The sequence below is a fragment of the Cynocephalus volans genome, chromosome 5 (assembly GCF_027409185.1).
Source record: "Cynocephalus volans isolate mCynVol1 chromosome 5, mCynVol1.pri, whole genome shotgun sequence".
Taxonomy (NCBI): Eukaryota; Metazoa; Chordata; class Mammalia; order Dermoptera; family Cynocephalidae; genus Cynocephalus; species Cynocephalus volans.
In genome coordinates, this window is record NC_084464.1 from 151,592,877 (window position 1) to 151,610,359 (window position 17,483).

The window sequence follows — 17,483 nt, forward strand, 5'->3', positions numbered from 1 at the left end:
AGATGCTCAGTAAATAGTTTTTGAATGAATCTTGGGGTGTGTGTGGCGGGGGATAAGGTGTATAAAATAAGGCTATAATGGAACGTTGGTTGAGTCAAATACATTTAAAGTTACAGTGGGAATTTTTATAGAATAAAGAAGATACTTCTAAATGCCAGGATAAGGAAATAATCTGTAGGACAGGGCCTCTCAACTGCAGTGCAGTTGACATTTCGGGCCATATAATTCTTTGTTGTGGGAGGCTGTCTTGTGAATTTTAGGGTGTTTAGCAGCACTTCTAGTCTCTAATCTCCCCTCCCAGTTGTGATAACTCTCTCCAAATATTGCCAAATGTCCCTTGCAGGGCAAGACTGCTTCTGGATGAGAACAGCTATTACAGGGGATGTCTTCTGAGGGAATGCGGAGGAGGGAAACCTTCCTCAGCATAAGGAACAAAATGGGGGAAAGCTCAAATGCAGGTGCCTTTATCAAGAGAAATTAATTTGATGTGGCATAAGGGAGGTGGTGTGTAAAATGGGCTAGTGTGAAATGATGCTGGATACAGATCGTGGATGTATTGTATGCACAGTGAGTTGGAGTTTCATTTGGGAGGCAATGGGGAGCTATGACTTTGTTGAGCAAAATGACAAGATCAGAGTCTTGCTTTTTATGAAGATCGATCTAGCAGTCATGTAGATGTAGCCAGGATTAGAGAGCAAATAGAGAGGATGCAGAGAAGTCAGGCAGCTCTAAAGTAGTCCAGGAAAGAAATAATGCTCGATAATAGCAGTGGTAATGGGATTGGAAAGGATTAGAGTGTTTACTAGAAGAGTAGAATTTAGCAATAAACTGAATGTGAGGAAGAGTGATCTAAGCTGACATTTTATTTATTTTTCTTGGCAACTGGCTGGTACTGGAATCCAAACCCTTGATCTTGGTGTTACACCATCATGCTCTAACCAACTGGGTTAACTGGTCAGCCCCTAAGATGAAATTTTAAATTTGAGACAGACAGTGGTAATACCATTAAAGAAAATGAGATCACAAAATGAGAAATGGTTTATAGAAGAATATGACAATTTCATTTTCAAAATAGTAATTATCTGTTTATACATTTTCAAAATTGCCATTCCAGTTAATGCATTTTGATTAGTTTGTGCTGTAGGCCTTTTTGAAATTAAATCCAGTTTTGGTTCTTTCTGTACAATACACCAGATTTCTAGAAAAGTATTGTAGGTACAACTGCCTCTAGACATCTCTTTAGTGCCTATTATAGCATGTTAGGTCCTAAAGACATAAGAATGAAGAAAATAACATCTTGTCCATTAATGAGATGATGTTAGAGGTCTAGCAATACTTGTTTGTCTTATTCTGTGACCCACTGTTTCCTATTACCTTATTAAGTGCACAATCTTGAGAAAGGCATAAACCACTAAATTATTACCTTGCAATAAATTTTGTCATACAGGTATGGTGTCTTAGTCTGTTTTGTGCTGCTATAACATAATACCACAGATTGGATAATTTATAAAGAATGGAAACTTATTTCTCACAGTTCTGGTGGCTGGGAAGTCAAAGATAAAGATGGTGGCATCTGGTGAGGGTTGCTCTATGCTTTTAAAATGGGGCCTTGGATGCTGCATCCTCAGGAGGGAAGGAACATTCTGTCCTCACATGGCACAAGACAAAAGGACATAAAGGGCCAGACTCCCTTTGTCAAGCCCTTTTATAATGGCATTAATGCATGACCTAAACACCTCCCAAAAGGCCCCCACCTCCCAACACTGTTGCATTATGGATTAAGTTTGCAACACATGAATGTTGGGAGACACATTCAGACCATAGCATAGGATTAGGTATTATGGAATACAAAAGAAGGAACAGTTAATTCTGCCTGGTAGTAAGGTATCCTTTAGGTTGGACCTTGACCTTTGTCTGCAGAGATAAGTAGAGTATGTGTTTTCTACATAGAGGGGCAGCATAAGCAAAGGCAGGTAGGAGGGATGATGCATGCTTTATAATTAAGATAGCTGAGTAGATGGATTGTTTATGCAAACATCTGCAAATTCCAAGTATTTTAAAATGTCAGGTCTGTGATTCCAATAGGTTTCTACTGCCAGAATCCTGGGTTTCCAAAATTACATTTGATGACCTAGGTATAACTCATTTAGATTAGTGGAGGAGCCAACATCAGTTCACAGACCAAAATTTGTCAATTACTGTGCATATTCATAATACACCTTCTCATACATATTTTAAATTTGTTGTTGAAATCACTAAGCATTATGATTTTTTTCTAAACAACTATGATGTTCTAATGGAAGGGAAGTTAAAAAATTGATTAATGGTTTGTTTCCACCTTAATTAGGACAGCTCTCACACTGTCTCCCATAGGCCAAGGGATAAAAGAGTGGAATGGGGTGGTGAATATAAGACAACTTTTAAGAGCTCCCCCTTATTTACAGAATGAAATCTAACATTCAAGACTCCTCAATCTTAGAATATCTTTTTCTAATTATTACCTATTAGAAGAGGTAAAGAGAATTAAGTAATATAGTACATGGTAATACTTCATAATCTGTGAATATGTACTTCATTCATAACTGAAAGACCCAAGAGGAAACTGGTAAAATAGTGGGAGACAATGAATATGGTCATATTCTTGAGTTGCATAGGTCACCGAAAGCTACATCAAGTGTTCCTATGAACATAGAATGCCTTTCATGAACAGATTACAAGGAAGAGGAATTCTCTTTAAGTTATAATTCTCTGATTTATTTGATAACCACCTTTGGCCAGCTTTAAAATGCTAACGTGTCTTTAATGTTTTTTCTATACTTCCAATTCAAAGCAATAAGGTGAGACAGTAAAGTATCAAAATAAACTACTTTGCAAATTAGAAAAAGCAGGGTTCTAAAGGAAATTTGGCTAATAAATGTTGATTGAAGAAAGTGGAAACACACCATCTGACAACATAGTTTTGAATTTATGTAGTACATATGCCCCTAAAAACTTGGACTAGTGTTGATTCTAACAAATATGAAAAAATTGTCGCAATTTTGAGAGTTAACTAAATGTCTCCTAGTTCTTTAACATTTTAGTCATATGATTTTAATAGTGAAATCATTTTCTCTGGAAATCCTACCTTGTGACTCCTATAAATTTAAGAGTTATTCATTATCTATTAGGTGGGGCTCTTATCATTGTAGTAGGGTTTAGTTTACGTCATGTTAAAAAAAAAAATTCTTCAGCCATTTCCATCTTTTACTACTTCTTTATGCAGTAAATGAAATGTTCTAAATTTCTTTATCAAGTACACTTCTTTATTCTGTTGCTTTCAGCACCACAAGTTCTTTTAAAGCTGTGCAACCCCAAGCAAACATTCCTGGGCTTTCCTTTCCTCTCAGGCCTCAATTCTCTGGTGTCGGTCTTCTCAGAAAAGAGCTACGCATAACCAGGATTCCCATGGAAAAAGGAACAACTTAATAGCTTTTAAATCTTGTGATGGAAGAATATTGATAAAGATTATACTGATTTAGTGTCAAACTCATTTTCAGCTATAAATTCTCAATTCACAGGGTGAATTCATCTTACTTTTTTTCTTTCTTTTTTTTTTTTAGAGTAATCTCAGCAGTAATGCTCATATCAGCATTCATATCTGGCCTATTTAAATATATATTTTAGTGACAACAATGCTAAATCACAGGAAAGAGAGGGAGTACTCAAAACTAGCCAAGTCTTAAGCCCTAACTTCCAATTTGTAAGAAATACTGACTTGAGGAGCAAGTTAAATGACACCATATGTAGCCTGATCTTCTCAAATGAAAATTTAATGTCATGAAAAAATGGAGAGGGGGTGGCAGAACTATTCTGGATTAAGAGAAACATAAGAAATATAACCACCACATTCCATATGTAATCCTTAATTGGATCCTGGTTTGAAGAAGCCAGATATAACACATTTTGGGGAGAACTGGGTAACTGAATTACTGGGTACTTGAAGATATTAGGGAATTACTGAATTTTGGTAGGTGTGATGTTGGTGTATGCTTAAATAGAATAATGTCATTTGAAAATGCAAGCTGAAATATTTAAGGGTGAAGTGGCCTGATATTTGTAATTTACTTCAAATACTAAGCAAATATGAAAACATACTATTGAAAGTAGGTAATGAGTATGGGTGTTTGTGCCACAAAATTTATTGCCACTCAGCAACAGATTTACCTTTCATTGCCCAAACCTTGTTATACTGGAGTTGGATCTGTGTGTGTTTTGACACATCCAAAACCAAAGCAGCCTGTAAACATTTGTCTTTTGCCAGCTAGCACAGTATTAAGCTTTCATTAGGGGGCGGTGGAAAGACACTGCAGGAGGAAGGGACTTCTCTTCTTGTTTCTCCTCTTGCTTCTATGGCACAGCTGCCAGGGGCGCTCTTGGACACTGTGATGGTTAATTTTATGTGTGAACTTGGCTGGGCCACAGGGTGCCTAGATATTTGGTCAAACATTATTTTGGGTATTTCTGTGGTTTGGATGAGATTTACATTTTAAATCAGTGAACTTTTGAGTAAAGCAGATTGCCCTCCATAAATTAGGTGGGCTTCACTCAGTCATTTGAAGGCCTGAATAGAACAAAAAGACTGGCCTCCTCCAAGCATGAGAGGATTCTCTGGCAGGCTGCCTTAGAACTGGAACTGCACCATCATCTCTCCTGGGTCTCCAGCTTGATGGCCTACACTGCAGATTTTAGACTCATCAGTAATCATGTGAGCCAATCCTTATAATAAATCATGTATAAACACACACACACACACACATGCACCCTATTGGTTCTGCTTCTCTGGAGACGCCTGATAGTTACCTACAGAGGCTTACTATCCAACAAGTTTTGCTTCACCCTGGCAGAAAGCTTCTTGCTTACCAGTCCCTGAAGGTTTGAGGTTCTCTGTTTGCAAGTCCTTATCCATCAACTGCACACTAGCTCTGGCCCAGGGCAACCCAGGGAACTTTTCCATCACTGAATGGGCCATGACCAAACCTTACCCAATAGGCTGGATTCCACTGAGGGGAAGGGAAGCCCCTTCCAAGAGTGTTCTCTCCTTGGGTACTCTCTCTCAGTTTTACTGTATTTGAGTTCTCTATTATCCCTTCTTAACAGCTAATTCCATTATAAGTTAAAAATTCTTTATATTAAAATTATCTCTGTTCAAATTAATGGAATGGTTTCTGTCTCCTGACTGGACAGTACTAATACAGCAGTTAATGTCATATTTCTCTTTTACATTTGAAGTTTCTTAGAGAGTTAAACCAAATTTTTGATCACCTGCTATTTTGTATAAAACAAAGGACTATTTTTCCTTTGTCTTCTAATAATGAAGAGTCCTGGATTTATAACCAGTCATGATTATATTGTAAGTTTTTTACTAATACATTCAGAGAGATTTATATAAATTACCTGTATCTTAAAAATATGTGTATTATTTCCAACTGTGCTAACTCATGTTTTTCAAGAGAATACTGGTAAATACTTACACACAATGTGATTTGCTATAGTAGAATTATTATAAGCAATAAAAGGCTTTAATAACAAATCAACTTAAACTTTTTTGGAAATAATTTCTAATAAAGATTCATGATCAGCATAGTCCTTCAATGACTGTACAAGTTCATCCAGTAGATAATGTCCTTGCATAAAAGTTTCAAGATCATGCAGTGACTTGTTTATTCTGTGATCTGTGACCCGGTTCTGTGGAAAATTGTATGTTCTTATTTTTTCTGACCTTCCTTTAGTTCCAATCTATATATATATAAGAAAAAGATATGAGATGTAGTTAGGTTCAGGACAACTTAAACCTACAAGTTTAACTTACTTGGAGATTAAGTTCTTGGTTTACAGTATGAATCACAGTGCAAGAACCAAGTTTTAAACATTTTGAATCCCCAAATGACATGGGAACATGATATGGAAAAAAATACGGGCTTTAAAATCAGACACTTTAATATTTGAATCCTGTCTCTGCCACTTCAGTGCTCTGTGACTTCAGGCAATTTACTTTAACTAAACACTTTAGTGACCCTATCTGCAAAATACAGACAAATGAGATCTACCCCTATCTGTGAAATAGAGACAAATGAGATCCACTACAGAGTGATGATGGTATATATACAGAGAGCCTGGCACACAATTGGTATTCAAATAATAGCTGAATATATATAATCTCTCTGAATTAATGTAATCATTGTCAGTGGTGACAAGATGATGAATTCCTCTTATTGAGGAATTCTTAAAAGGGCTCTGTATTTATAAAATTAAATACGAAACAAGAAGAAAGTAAGTTCAGTTTGCCTACCAATTCTTTTGCTTCCATAATTTCAAAGGATTAAAAATGAATGGGGACTCAGTTTATCTTTTTTTAGTAATTTTGATTAGAAGTCTAGGAAAAATGCCTTTGAATACTCATACAGAAAACAAGGCAGGGGCAAAAGATTACTGTAAAACAAGTACAGCCCTTAGTTAAGCTACTTGAATTGTTTTCTTATTTTGACAAATATAGTAAAACCATTTTGACATATATAAAAACTGAGTTATCTAAAAATATTTTTACTCTTTAGAAGCATTTTTAAAGTTTATTTTTACCTGAATCTTTCTAGCACTGTATCTTTTACTTGTTTCTTGTTCTAGATGCATGCTGTACAGCTTTGCACGTAGCTTTTTCATAGCCATCTCTCTATTTTTCAGTTGAGATCTCTCTTGTTGGCATTCAGAAACAACACCTGAATAGTGGTATGAGAATTAATAAGCTTTAATAGAAAAAATTCTTCTTTATATATTATCAAGGAATATCCTTTTCTTTTTCATGCTTTTTCTTCTTCCTTTATGAGGGGGGAAAAACAGGACTCTAATATAAAAGAAAGACCCCAAGCTTAAATAACTTTTATAAAGTTTATCAGAAAACTGAAAATTTAAGTTTGACCTATAGCACAAAGTATCTCCATACTGAAGGTATACATACTAAACACTAAGCATAAATCACTTAATATGGATTGTTTTTCCATATCCTCAGCTAGCCCCATAATTTTTTTAAAGTAATAATTACTTATAGAAACTAAGATACATAGAAGGTAAAAATGTTATTACTAGTAGAGATAATTAATACCTTTCAGGATTTCCAGTTTTTCTCCTATTCTTGTTTACATACTCTGTATGACATATCACACCATCTTAAAGTTTAACATGAGAATTTCCCCATATTTAAAAGAACAAAACCATGTCAATGCACCACTCTCACCAATTACTGTTGGTTAATGGGAATGATGCCTATTTGAGATCAGTCACAGTAAGAGATTCTTGTATTCTTTCTAGATAACTCAGGTTTGCTATATCCATATGCTCTTTACCACATGTAAATCGCTATAGTAATATTTGCAAAACACGTACTTCTACCTAATTGTATATTGGAGACTTACATATTTACATACAGTCTGTTTCCCTAACTATCTAGAATCACATCCCCTAGAGTTCTGTGAATGAACTTAATGGAAAGAAGCCCCTGAAATTATATGCAAAACTCTGCACGTATGTAAGTTTCATGGTAGAAGGAAGGATGCTTTCATTTTCTCAAAGGAGTCCATGTTCCCTTCCCTCTCAAAAAGGCAAAGAACCAGTGATTCAGAGAATTTTCTGATAAAGAATCCATGATTACTTCACTGTGAGGATTTTTTTAAACAGCTAAAACTATTAGGTATAAACTTCAGAAGACCACCTGGAAGGACTATCCGTACCTTCTCTTCATAGTCACTAAAATGGAAATTCCCTGGGCTTAGATCCCTCCCACTTCCTGCTTTGCAGCAGTCCTATAGAGTATTAGCTAAGGATGCTAAATAAATCAAATATTTAATAATAATCCTTTGTAGTATATATTCATTCCTCTAGTAATTGAGGACTTATTTCAGTGGAAAATTAGTCAAGTCATTCAGAAACTGATTTCTTTCTTCAATGTTTTATGTTGAAGTAAGTACATACCTGTTGGAAGATGAACTATCCGCACAGCACTGTCCGTGGTATTTACATGCTGTCCCCCAGCTCCACTGGCTCGCTTAGTATCAATTCTCAAATCTTTAGGATTAATCACCAGATTAATCTATACATAAGTAGAAAAGTTGGGATTATAAAAAATTACATTATACCAACTGTATAAAGGCAATAGCTGCCTATTTATAAATACATATCATGTACAGAATTCATATAAGATTTAGAAGGTTTAATTTTAAGAATAGAAAGTAGTTGAAAGGATACCATTTTAAAACTTTTTTTCCTTTTTGGAAGAGTAAGTAAGAAATCAAAACATAATACAGAACAAAAACAAAACTACCCCAATCTTCAAAAACTGGCTTCTTTGTAAATTACCCACTTCTTGCCACACTGACAGAACTTAGCTACTGTTAGAAATGTGAATATATGAGCTACAATGAAATTTTGTAGAGTATTTTTGAATTCAAAAAGACTTTAGCAAAGGAAAAAAACAATGCTAGCTTGAGAACTACAGGAAAGGTTTATTTTATTTAACTTCAAACATATTTGGAGGCAGAGATGAGGCAAATGGAAATGACAAAGGCCAAGAAGTCAAGGGTATGGGCTCAATTCATGAATAAACTGGGAGCTTACATCAGGATAATACTCTGTCTTGGGTGTCACCATCAAAAACACTAGCTTTAAAAAGCTCTATTTCATTAACAACTATGGACCACACCGTGACTATGGACCACACCACTCACAACTCTGGCAGTAAGAAACCATTCCCTAGGCCCTCCATGTCTCCGTACTTGACTCCCTCTTACAACTGCTAGAAGAATTAGGTAATATATGGTCCTCAGGTTTCCATCTTTTCTGAAACTCCTTCTACCTCTAAGATGCTTAAACCAAAGTGACTGTTACTAGGTATAGCTCCTGCTATTTATTCTACTTCACTCTCTCCCTTAACTGTTCCACTCCTCACCTACGCTTCAAAGGGAACTCTATTAAGTTCATTATAGAGAGTCAAACAGCACTTTTCCCCGAAATAAAGAAACAGATCTTCAACTGAACTTCCTTCTCAAATCATTCATATTTCATTCTGGAAAACAAGTTAAATATTTCTTATCATCACTTTTCAGCAGAAGGGAAATTTAACAAAACAGTACTTTAAACAAAGTTTTCTTACAAATACAGACTGAGAATTTGCCTTGGACTTTAACAATATATTTCTATTTTATTGTAATTGGGTTACGAAGTATTGCTTCTGTTAATTAATTACTCTTGTTAAAACAGTATTCTTGCTATTAATTTCCTGGGCTTCAGAAACACAAAGCAAAAGTCATTGCAAAGGCAAGCAGTCCATATTTAAATAGGTTAATATTATTTCACCTATAGAAATGTCTATTTTAGTAGTGGAGGAAAATTAATAGACAATGCAAGATTGGATCATTTATAAATCCTTAATTCTTATCATCTGTTGTAAAATTAAACTTTTTTGGACTGAGATGATAGATTCTCAAAATCAACTCAAAATATGTGAGGAAGGTCCAATGATAATAAGAAAAGGAGATACTCAATTCAGTAAACTCTGAGTGTTACTCTGAGAACAAGGCACCGTGTTAGGCCCAGAATTCCAAGGAGAAGAGATTATTATGCTTTACCTCAGCAGGCTGGGGTAATACTGCTACAGTCATAGTGCTAGTATGGATGCGTCCGTGCTTCTCTGTCTTTGGCACTCTTTGTACTCTGTGCACACCTCCTTCAAATTTCATGTGCTTATAGGCTGCTGAACCCCCAATGCTGGCAGATGCATGTCTAAGACCACCTTGAACATACAGGGAAAAAATAATTCTTTTTATTATTTCTGTCCTCAATAAATTGGCCATCACATCTACCATCCTGAAATATATTAAAAGAGCCACAAAAGAATAAAAGCATAGAAACTGTAAAACATATTAACTAAAAACTTTAGCAAGTCTATGGTATTCAGTGTTTTAATATTAATCTTTATTGCTTATAATTATTAAACATAAAGCACTTATAATGCTAATGAATTGACATCAACACATCTAAAAGACCACTTTTAAAGACATTTAGTCATTCAGCAGATAGTATTACTGAATGACCATTCATTACATTTTATAGGCCATTTCAAAATTGGTATATGAGCATTCATAATTACTAAGTAAATGATGAGCACAAAACTATTTAAGCATCCTTACCAAAAAGTTTTAAAGCCTTTTCCTAGGACACATGTAGATAAATACATTAAATCTACAATTTACCCAAAACAAATTGAACAGTTTACTGACCTATTTCACTTGGAAAATACTCCAGGGTTTCAAAATGCCATCTTTTAAATGCAGCATATTGCTGATACATATCAAATATCTCTGAAGTAAACAACATTGCCTCCTGACCCCCAACTCCTGCAGTTACCTCCACGATCAAATCACTTTCATCTGTTTCTTCTGAGGGAATCAAAAGTAAGATAATCTGTAAATATAAAAATATCACCCCGCCTATAATTCAGAGTTATTTCAAATTTACCCTTCATTCCCCAACAAAGCTTCATTTGAATTAGGTACAGGAATTTTAATATCTTCAGTTTCTCTAAGCAAATAATTTAATATTGCTGAGTACTGTTCAACCATCAATGCATAACTCCCACAAAGTGTTAATGTTACAACTGTATTATAAATGCTGTATGATTCAGCTAAAACTTACCTAATTGTTTTTATTTCTTCTTGGAGTTCTTGTATGCTTTGTATCAATTCTCTATTCAGTTAATAAGAATTAAGTGCTTGCTGTGAGTAGGACATTATACTATGCGCAGAATGCAAAAGAAGATTCTAGCTGCTATGTATCCTCTTGAAATTTAAGGCCTAGTATGACAGAAAAATAAAAGCACTCGAATTGCATTTGTATGTTTTTAAGTTTCCTTAGTATGGAAGAGATGTAATTTTGGAACTGGAAAGGCCCTTACAGATGATCTGCTCCAGTTCCCTCATTTCACATATAAAGGAAACTGAGGTTAACAGAGGTTAAATTACTTGTTAAAGGGCAAAGTGTTAGTTACTGGCAGAGCAGGCACGAGAACTCAAATCTTTGTGCCTCAGTCAGCCTTCCTTCCATTACAATAGTATGTTTCACACTTACGTATGTACTAGTTAAGGGGATCTACAATAAAAACTTTTTAGATTAGGTCAATTAATAAGGTTTTTTAATATATGGCTGACATTCTGCTATGCATTGTACATACTTTAATTCTTAAAAACAATTTTGGGTAGGTACTATTAAGAGTTCCACCTTGAGATGTGAAACTAAGTGTAGAGGGTTGCGTAAGCTAGTTGCTCAATATCACACAACTAAAAAGTGGAAGAGCTAGAATTGCGCCCAAGTCTACCTGAGTTCTGAACTATTACACTTCACATTGGTCAGGAGCTACACTTACTGCTACTATTCCAACTCTCTAGCTTGTGCCAATACAATGTGATCATTCAAATCTCGAACTACCAAATAGACTTGACTTCTGTTTGTTGGACAAAAACCTTTAATACACATATCCTTCTGATCCACAAAAAATGGGTAGAGGGCATGCTATATTATTCACCCTACAGTGGAACTTTGTTACTTGAGTAGGTGGTAGGGAAATTAATTTTCATAAGTTTCATATTTGGTTAGTGAAGAGGTGGAATCTTTAAATTAAAAGTGCCTCCTTTCTCAGCTCCTTCCTCACCTTAATATGTTCTTTCATTTATTATCCCCAGAGATAATTGCTATCATCCTTTAAGCTCTGCTTTACAGAATTAGCAAAAAGCAAAGAATAGTTCTAATTTCATATAATGATTATTCTTCATCTAATTCCTATATGTATTCCTGCAATTTTCCTGAATGTAAAACCAAAGCAGTGCAATTCAGTTCTTAAATTACTAAGGGCCTACTCTAGGTCTGGCGCTCTAATAGTGCGAGAGATACAAAGATAAAGAAATATTCCTGCCCCAAAGGAGCTTACAGTCTACCATCACTCTATAAACCCTTTTACCTCTTGTCTACCTCCAGCCCCCTTAAAAAAACCAAAAGAGAGGAAATATGCTAATATTTCACTGCCTTTCCAGAAAATGCTATTAATGTGATATTCATCTTTCTGTGAGAGCTCTACAATCCTTTTAGTATGATAAAAATAGGACCACATGAATTATAACTTTTCCTGCTTTCAAAACCTGTTTACTGATAGTGGTAATTGTTTCACAATATGTGCATATATCAGAACATCACTATGTACACCTTACATGTATACAATTTTTATTTGTTGATTATACCTCAATAAAGGAGAAAAATAAAAAATTTTAAAAAATCACTTTATTCTAAAGAGGAACTATTGTAGTTACTTCTTGAATTACTTTTATAAATTTCTAATAAGATACATAAGAAGTAATAGCACGAATGCTTTATTCTTTGTGCAAATACCATACCTGATGCTTCAACTGAGTTATTTCTTTTTGACACAAAGTTATTTCATTCTCTGCAAGTTTCCTTAAATCTTCATTGTTATCTAAGGGAAAAAAGCAGGAGTTAAGTTTTTCTTAATTAGTGTTAATTTACCAACAGACTTCAAGGGAATAGTTTTGTTACTGTAACCGAAGGGAAAAGTAAAAGGTCTATCTTGTCCTTTTAATAAGTGCCATTAATTAAAAGTAGCATTTATACATTAGTTTTCATAAGCTTGTTGCTGTAAAAGCAAACTTTTTTCTGATGATAAAAGGATAAGTAAAACTAAATATAAAGAAGTTTCTATAGAAAAATATAAAGCAGCAAGTTAAAATTTTGTATAATTTGCTCTTTCTCTCTGTTCCACATTTCTGCCATGTGAGACCCCTGGGTCACTGTTGCCACCACCAAGACCCTCACCAGATGTGTTCCCTGCACTTTGGACTTCCCAGCCTCTGAAACTAAAAAGGACATAGGAAATAAAGTAATAAAGAAACACCTGAAAAAGAAAAATCCAGATTTCCAACATACCACAAATAGGATTTTCAGAAAGAGATATAAACAAAATGGATAGGCAGATATCATCAAATAAATACTTAGGAAAATCCTTCTCAACTCCAAGCATAGCAACATGTAATAACACCAAGTATCAAGAAAAGTTTTAAAAAGTTTCCAGAGAAAAGACAAAAAATAAAAAGAAAATATTCTTTACATTGGAACAAGGTTCATATTACCATCTTACTGCTCACGAACAACGCCAGATTCTAGAACAACAGATAAATTTCATTGAAGAATGGACTAAAATAGTTTCAATCTTGAATTCTGAAGGCAGCCAAACTTTGATCATGCAGAGATTCAGAAGATTTACTTCCACTGAACTCTTTCTGAGGCAGTTATTTGAAAAATATACTCCAGTGAGATAAACATTGAAACCAAGGAAGAAGAAGACCTGAGATACATGAAGTGGTGTGCTAAGCTATGTGTGCAGTAAAAGAAACTGTAAGAAGAGACCTGAGGAAGTGACTAAGAAAACAATTAGTCTGTAGTGGCACAAAACCAGTGGGCTCAAAGAAAAACGTCTTAACCAGGGCTTCTCCCACTTTACAGTACAGATGATTCACCCAGAAATTTTAAAATGTAGATTCTGGTTCAGTAGGTCTGCAGTGGGGCCACAGATTCTGTATTTCTAAAAGCTCCTAGTTGATAATGATTCTGTTGCTACATGGACCATACTATGAGTGGCAAGTTTGCCACCGAGCAACAAACTCAATCTTTTAAATATTAAAAAAAAAAAAAAGTATATTTTCACTGCCATAAAATATTCACATTAATAAATATGACTAAAACTAAAAAGTTTTCCATCCTAAACTATACAATAACAAATGAATGCATTTAGCTATTTAGAAAGACAGAAGGGAAAACAAGATTCCGTCAGTTAAACCAAAATTGAATTAAGAAGCAGAAAGTTACTTATCATCTTACTAGTAAATGTTTCATTAGTACAAAATAAGTATCCACTCATCTTTGGCTTTTGTACCTATCATTGCTTCATCTTTGGATTCTCATTTTTACCTTACAAAATATACTATCTCATTCCTCTACCTGATGGACAAAATGCAGCCTATAGCAAGGAGGGTAAGGGAAATTATGTAGTTATTACAAGTTGTTCTCTCTGTTGAAAGTTCACACTCTTACAAAATATCAGTTTGTATGCTTATCTATTAAGAACCAACTATGCAGGGAACTGGGGATAATACATATATAAGACCTGCCCTGGAGGCAGGATTATAGATAATTTTAGTTTCTTTAGAGTTTTTTTGGAGGAAAAGAATTTACATAGAATAGTAACCTAAAACACTATGTGATAAATACTAAAACAGTAGCACCTTGAAGGAATTTTTGTTTGGTTGTTTTGGGGATGGGCTCAAAAAGAATTAATTTGAGAGAAAATTAGAATGACAACAGCAAAACTGAGATAAGCATGTACAGGAAGAGCTGGTAGGAAGGTAAATTATTTTGTCAAGAATATGCTATGGAAGAAATTTGGTGAAATGGAAAATGTGTTGAATTAGGAAAAGGAAAAATGAATTCTAGCCCTAGCTCAATTGCTAAGGTGCTCTTAGGGCAACACATCCAACTTCTCTGAGTATGAGTTCCGTCAAGAGTAAAATGAACTGGATGATCTCTTAAGGTGCCTTTCATTTCAAGTTTTCTCGAGTATTCTCATCTACTTCTGAGGTTTAATTTGTCATGTATATCCTGAGAGCTCTCATATCATTATTTAGGCTCAATTTTTCTCCTGTGCCAGTAGTTTTTTTCTCCTAGACCAGTACAGACATCTTTATCTGAATTTCCTTTTTGTAGGTACTTTTAACTTAATATGACCCATCTTTTCCCTGAATTTGATCCAACTTTTATATTTTCATCTTAACAGTACCACTCATGTTCTGAAGACAGAAGCCTAAAACTTTTCTTAGGATCTGTCTCTCCTTCATCCTTCTCAGAACATAAGCCACAAGATCATGACTGTTGTTCCTCAGAATGTCCTGAGAGTAAGACGTATGCCTACCACCTCCCATCGTCTGTTTCAATAGCTGGACTGTTTTAACAGCCTCCTCACTGGCCTTTCGGCCACCAGGATCTCTGGAGAATACTCCAATTCATCCTCAACAATGATACTAACTTTAACTTTTTAAAAAAAAAAAAAGATGTTACTGCTCTGCTTAAACACATATGCTAACTTCCCATAGTCTATAAAAACAAATCCAAATTATTTTGTCATGCCAGGTTCTTAACTGTCTTCCTGGTTTCAAGTTTCTAGTACAGTATCCTCTCCCACACCTATCCCGTTCTCCTGCCATACTGCATTTCCCAGTTTCGTACCTTTATCCTTGCTGGTCACCTTTGCCTTCATTTCTCTTTTCATGGCCCACCTCCATTTAATGCTTACCCTTCAAGATCCATTTAAATGCGAGCCTCTGTTTTTATAAGTCTGTTCTTTATTGCAGAAATTAAAACAAACACTTATTCACATATTTTTACTTAGCGTCTTAAATATCTCTCTTCTTCACTAGGCTGTAAGCTCCTAAAAGGTAGTTCCATAGTTTTTTGGTGATTAGTAGCGTGTGGCTGATAGTAAGAATTCAAGATTTGCTGAATGACATTTTCTATTATTTTTAAGTTGACTTTCATTCTGTCAGCAAGTTTTCCAACATTCTCTTCTTTACAGTTTGATTTTTAAAATAATTCTTAAATCCACTTGGATTTTAAGCTTGGGTTAAACTATGAAACCAACTTCATATTCCCACAAAAGATATTTTCCCCAATACCATTTGTTAGTCAATCCTTTTTTACACTCTAAGCATACTCCTTTTCTCTTAAATCACTTAATTTAGACTAGTCTTACTCTCACTTAGAGTACTGCATTAGCCTTCTGATTTTCACCGCATCTTTCAAGCCGATTCCAGGTACACTTGAGACTGCCACAGATCAAGCTTCCCAAGTGACAAAGCTAATTCTATCACTCACTCCCCAATCTAAAAGCTGCTGGCTCCCTTCTTGCAACAGGATAAAATCAACATGTTGGATTAGTATTTAACTCCCATTACAAAGTGGTTTCAACCTGCCCCTCCCCATAAGTTCTCTTCTTCCTTGCTTAACAAACAGTAGAGTGATTAAGAGAATGAGATCTGGAGTCAATCCATTCCCAACACCATTCCTTATAAGCTGTGTAACACTGAGCTGAGTTATTTTACCTCTCTATGCCTCAAGTTCCCCTTCTGTCACATGGAGCTACTAATAACTACCTCATAGTTTGTTATGTGAATTGGAAAAGCCGATACCTAAAGAAATCTAGATAAAGCCTCATGTATGGTAAGGGATCAATAAAGGTTAAACATTATTATATCTTCTAAGGGTGGTCCTTTACACTTCTCTGCAAGGCATTCCCAATAAGCTCTTGCTCTCCTAGGTCTTTACTCATACATTTATATCTGTTCTCATTTACCAGCTGTTTTACAATTAATTCTGTCTCCCCCAGTAGACTACAGTCCTCTCTAGGAACTTGCTACCTAATATGTGACCCATGGACTAGGAGACTGGCATCCCTAGGAGCTTGTAGAGATAAGAAACTAGACTCCTCCCAAATTTGAATGCATGAGAATCACCTGGGAAAATTGTTAAAAATGCGTATTTTTAAGTTTCAGATTCTTGGTCATAAGGCTAGTTTTAACAAGCACCGCTCCTGATTCTATTGCAGATGGTCGCCATACCACACTTTGAAAAACACTGCTCTGGAGTCCATCACAGAAGTAGTGCCTTATTTGTCCTTGGTGAGCTAATGAGCTCCTACCAGAGAGTATGCAACCAATAAACATCAATTTAAATTCCGTAAAAGGGGGCGATGCACCATGGCAAGGAAGCACAAAGACGTCAAAGGGAGAATCAAAACTCACATACTGATGTCACGACCTCTCATCCCAAACAAAAACGGGTGCAACTGAATAGAGCTTCAGACTCGGAGACAGTGTGGGCACCTGACAGCGGCTTAATGGAAAAGGCGAAGGAAGAATCAAGAATGTGCTCTAACGCCGCTCCTTTAGGCCCGGCCCTTACCGTGCAGCAAGCGCTGGGTCTCCTGCAGCTCCTGCTCCTTCTCGCTCAGCAGTCTGGCCACCGCCACCAACTCAGGCCCCCTCACATGCAACTGGGCTTCAGATCCTGCCTGGCGCTCAAGGAAGGTCCGCAAGAGCCCGCCGTGCGCGAACAGCTCCTCCAGCGGCGGGCTACCGCAACTAATGGGCCGACGAGCCGGGCCAATAGCCGGACGGGCCCAAAGACATCGGGCAGCGCCCCACAGAAGCCTGGACCGCATCACCAGGCTGAAACCGCGGAGCCTGACTAGGACCGGAAGTGCCGACAGAGCAGGTCTCGCGACGCCACACGAGGTTTGGAGATGGCGAGAGCTGACCGATCCCCGCTGTGCGCACGCGCAGGTTTTA

At 36.0% G+C, this 17,483-nt stretch overlaps 1 protein-coding gene across 4 annotated transcripts; it reads right to left on the reverse strand.

Moving 5' to 3' along the window:
- Positions 1 to 1,089: 1,089 nt before the first annotated feature.
- Positions 1,090 to 17,393, reverse strand: MTRF1L (mitochondrial translation release factor 1 like). Of its 4 annotated transcripts, XM_063097763.1 has the most exons (7): positions 17,098 to 17,393; positions 12,468 to 12,547; positions 10,305 to 10,488; positions 9,654 to 9,817; positions 8,002 to 8,119; positions 6,616 to 6,752; positions 1,090 to 5,775 (listed from the first exon to the last, which is right to left on the reverse strand). In XM_063097763.1, exons 1-7 carry the CDS (start codon positions 17,354 to 17,356, stop codon positions 5,575 to 5,577), a joined length of 1,143 nt encoding a protein of 380 aa, XP_062953833.1. In that variant the 5' UTR covers positions 17,357 to 17,393; the 3' UTR covers positions 1,090 to 5,574. The 4 variants fall into 4 exon arrangements, with proteins under 4 accessions (XP_062953833.1, XP_062953835.1, XP_062953836.1 ...); XM_063097765.1 differs by lacking the exon at positions 17,098 to 17,393 and having other exon boundaries at positions 10,305 to 10,463; positions 12,468 to 12,548; XM_063097766.1 differs by lacking the exons at positions 12,468 to 12,547; positions 17,098 to 17,393 and adding an exon at positions 10,720 to 10,842 and having other exon boundaries at positions 10,305 to 10,463.
- Positions 17,394 to 17,483: the final 90 nt, after the last annotated feature.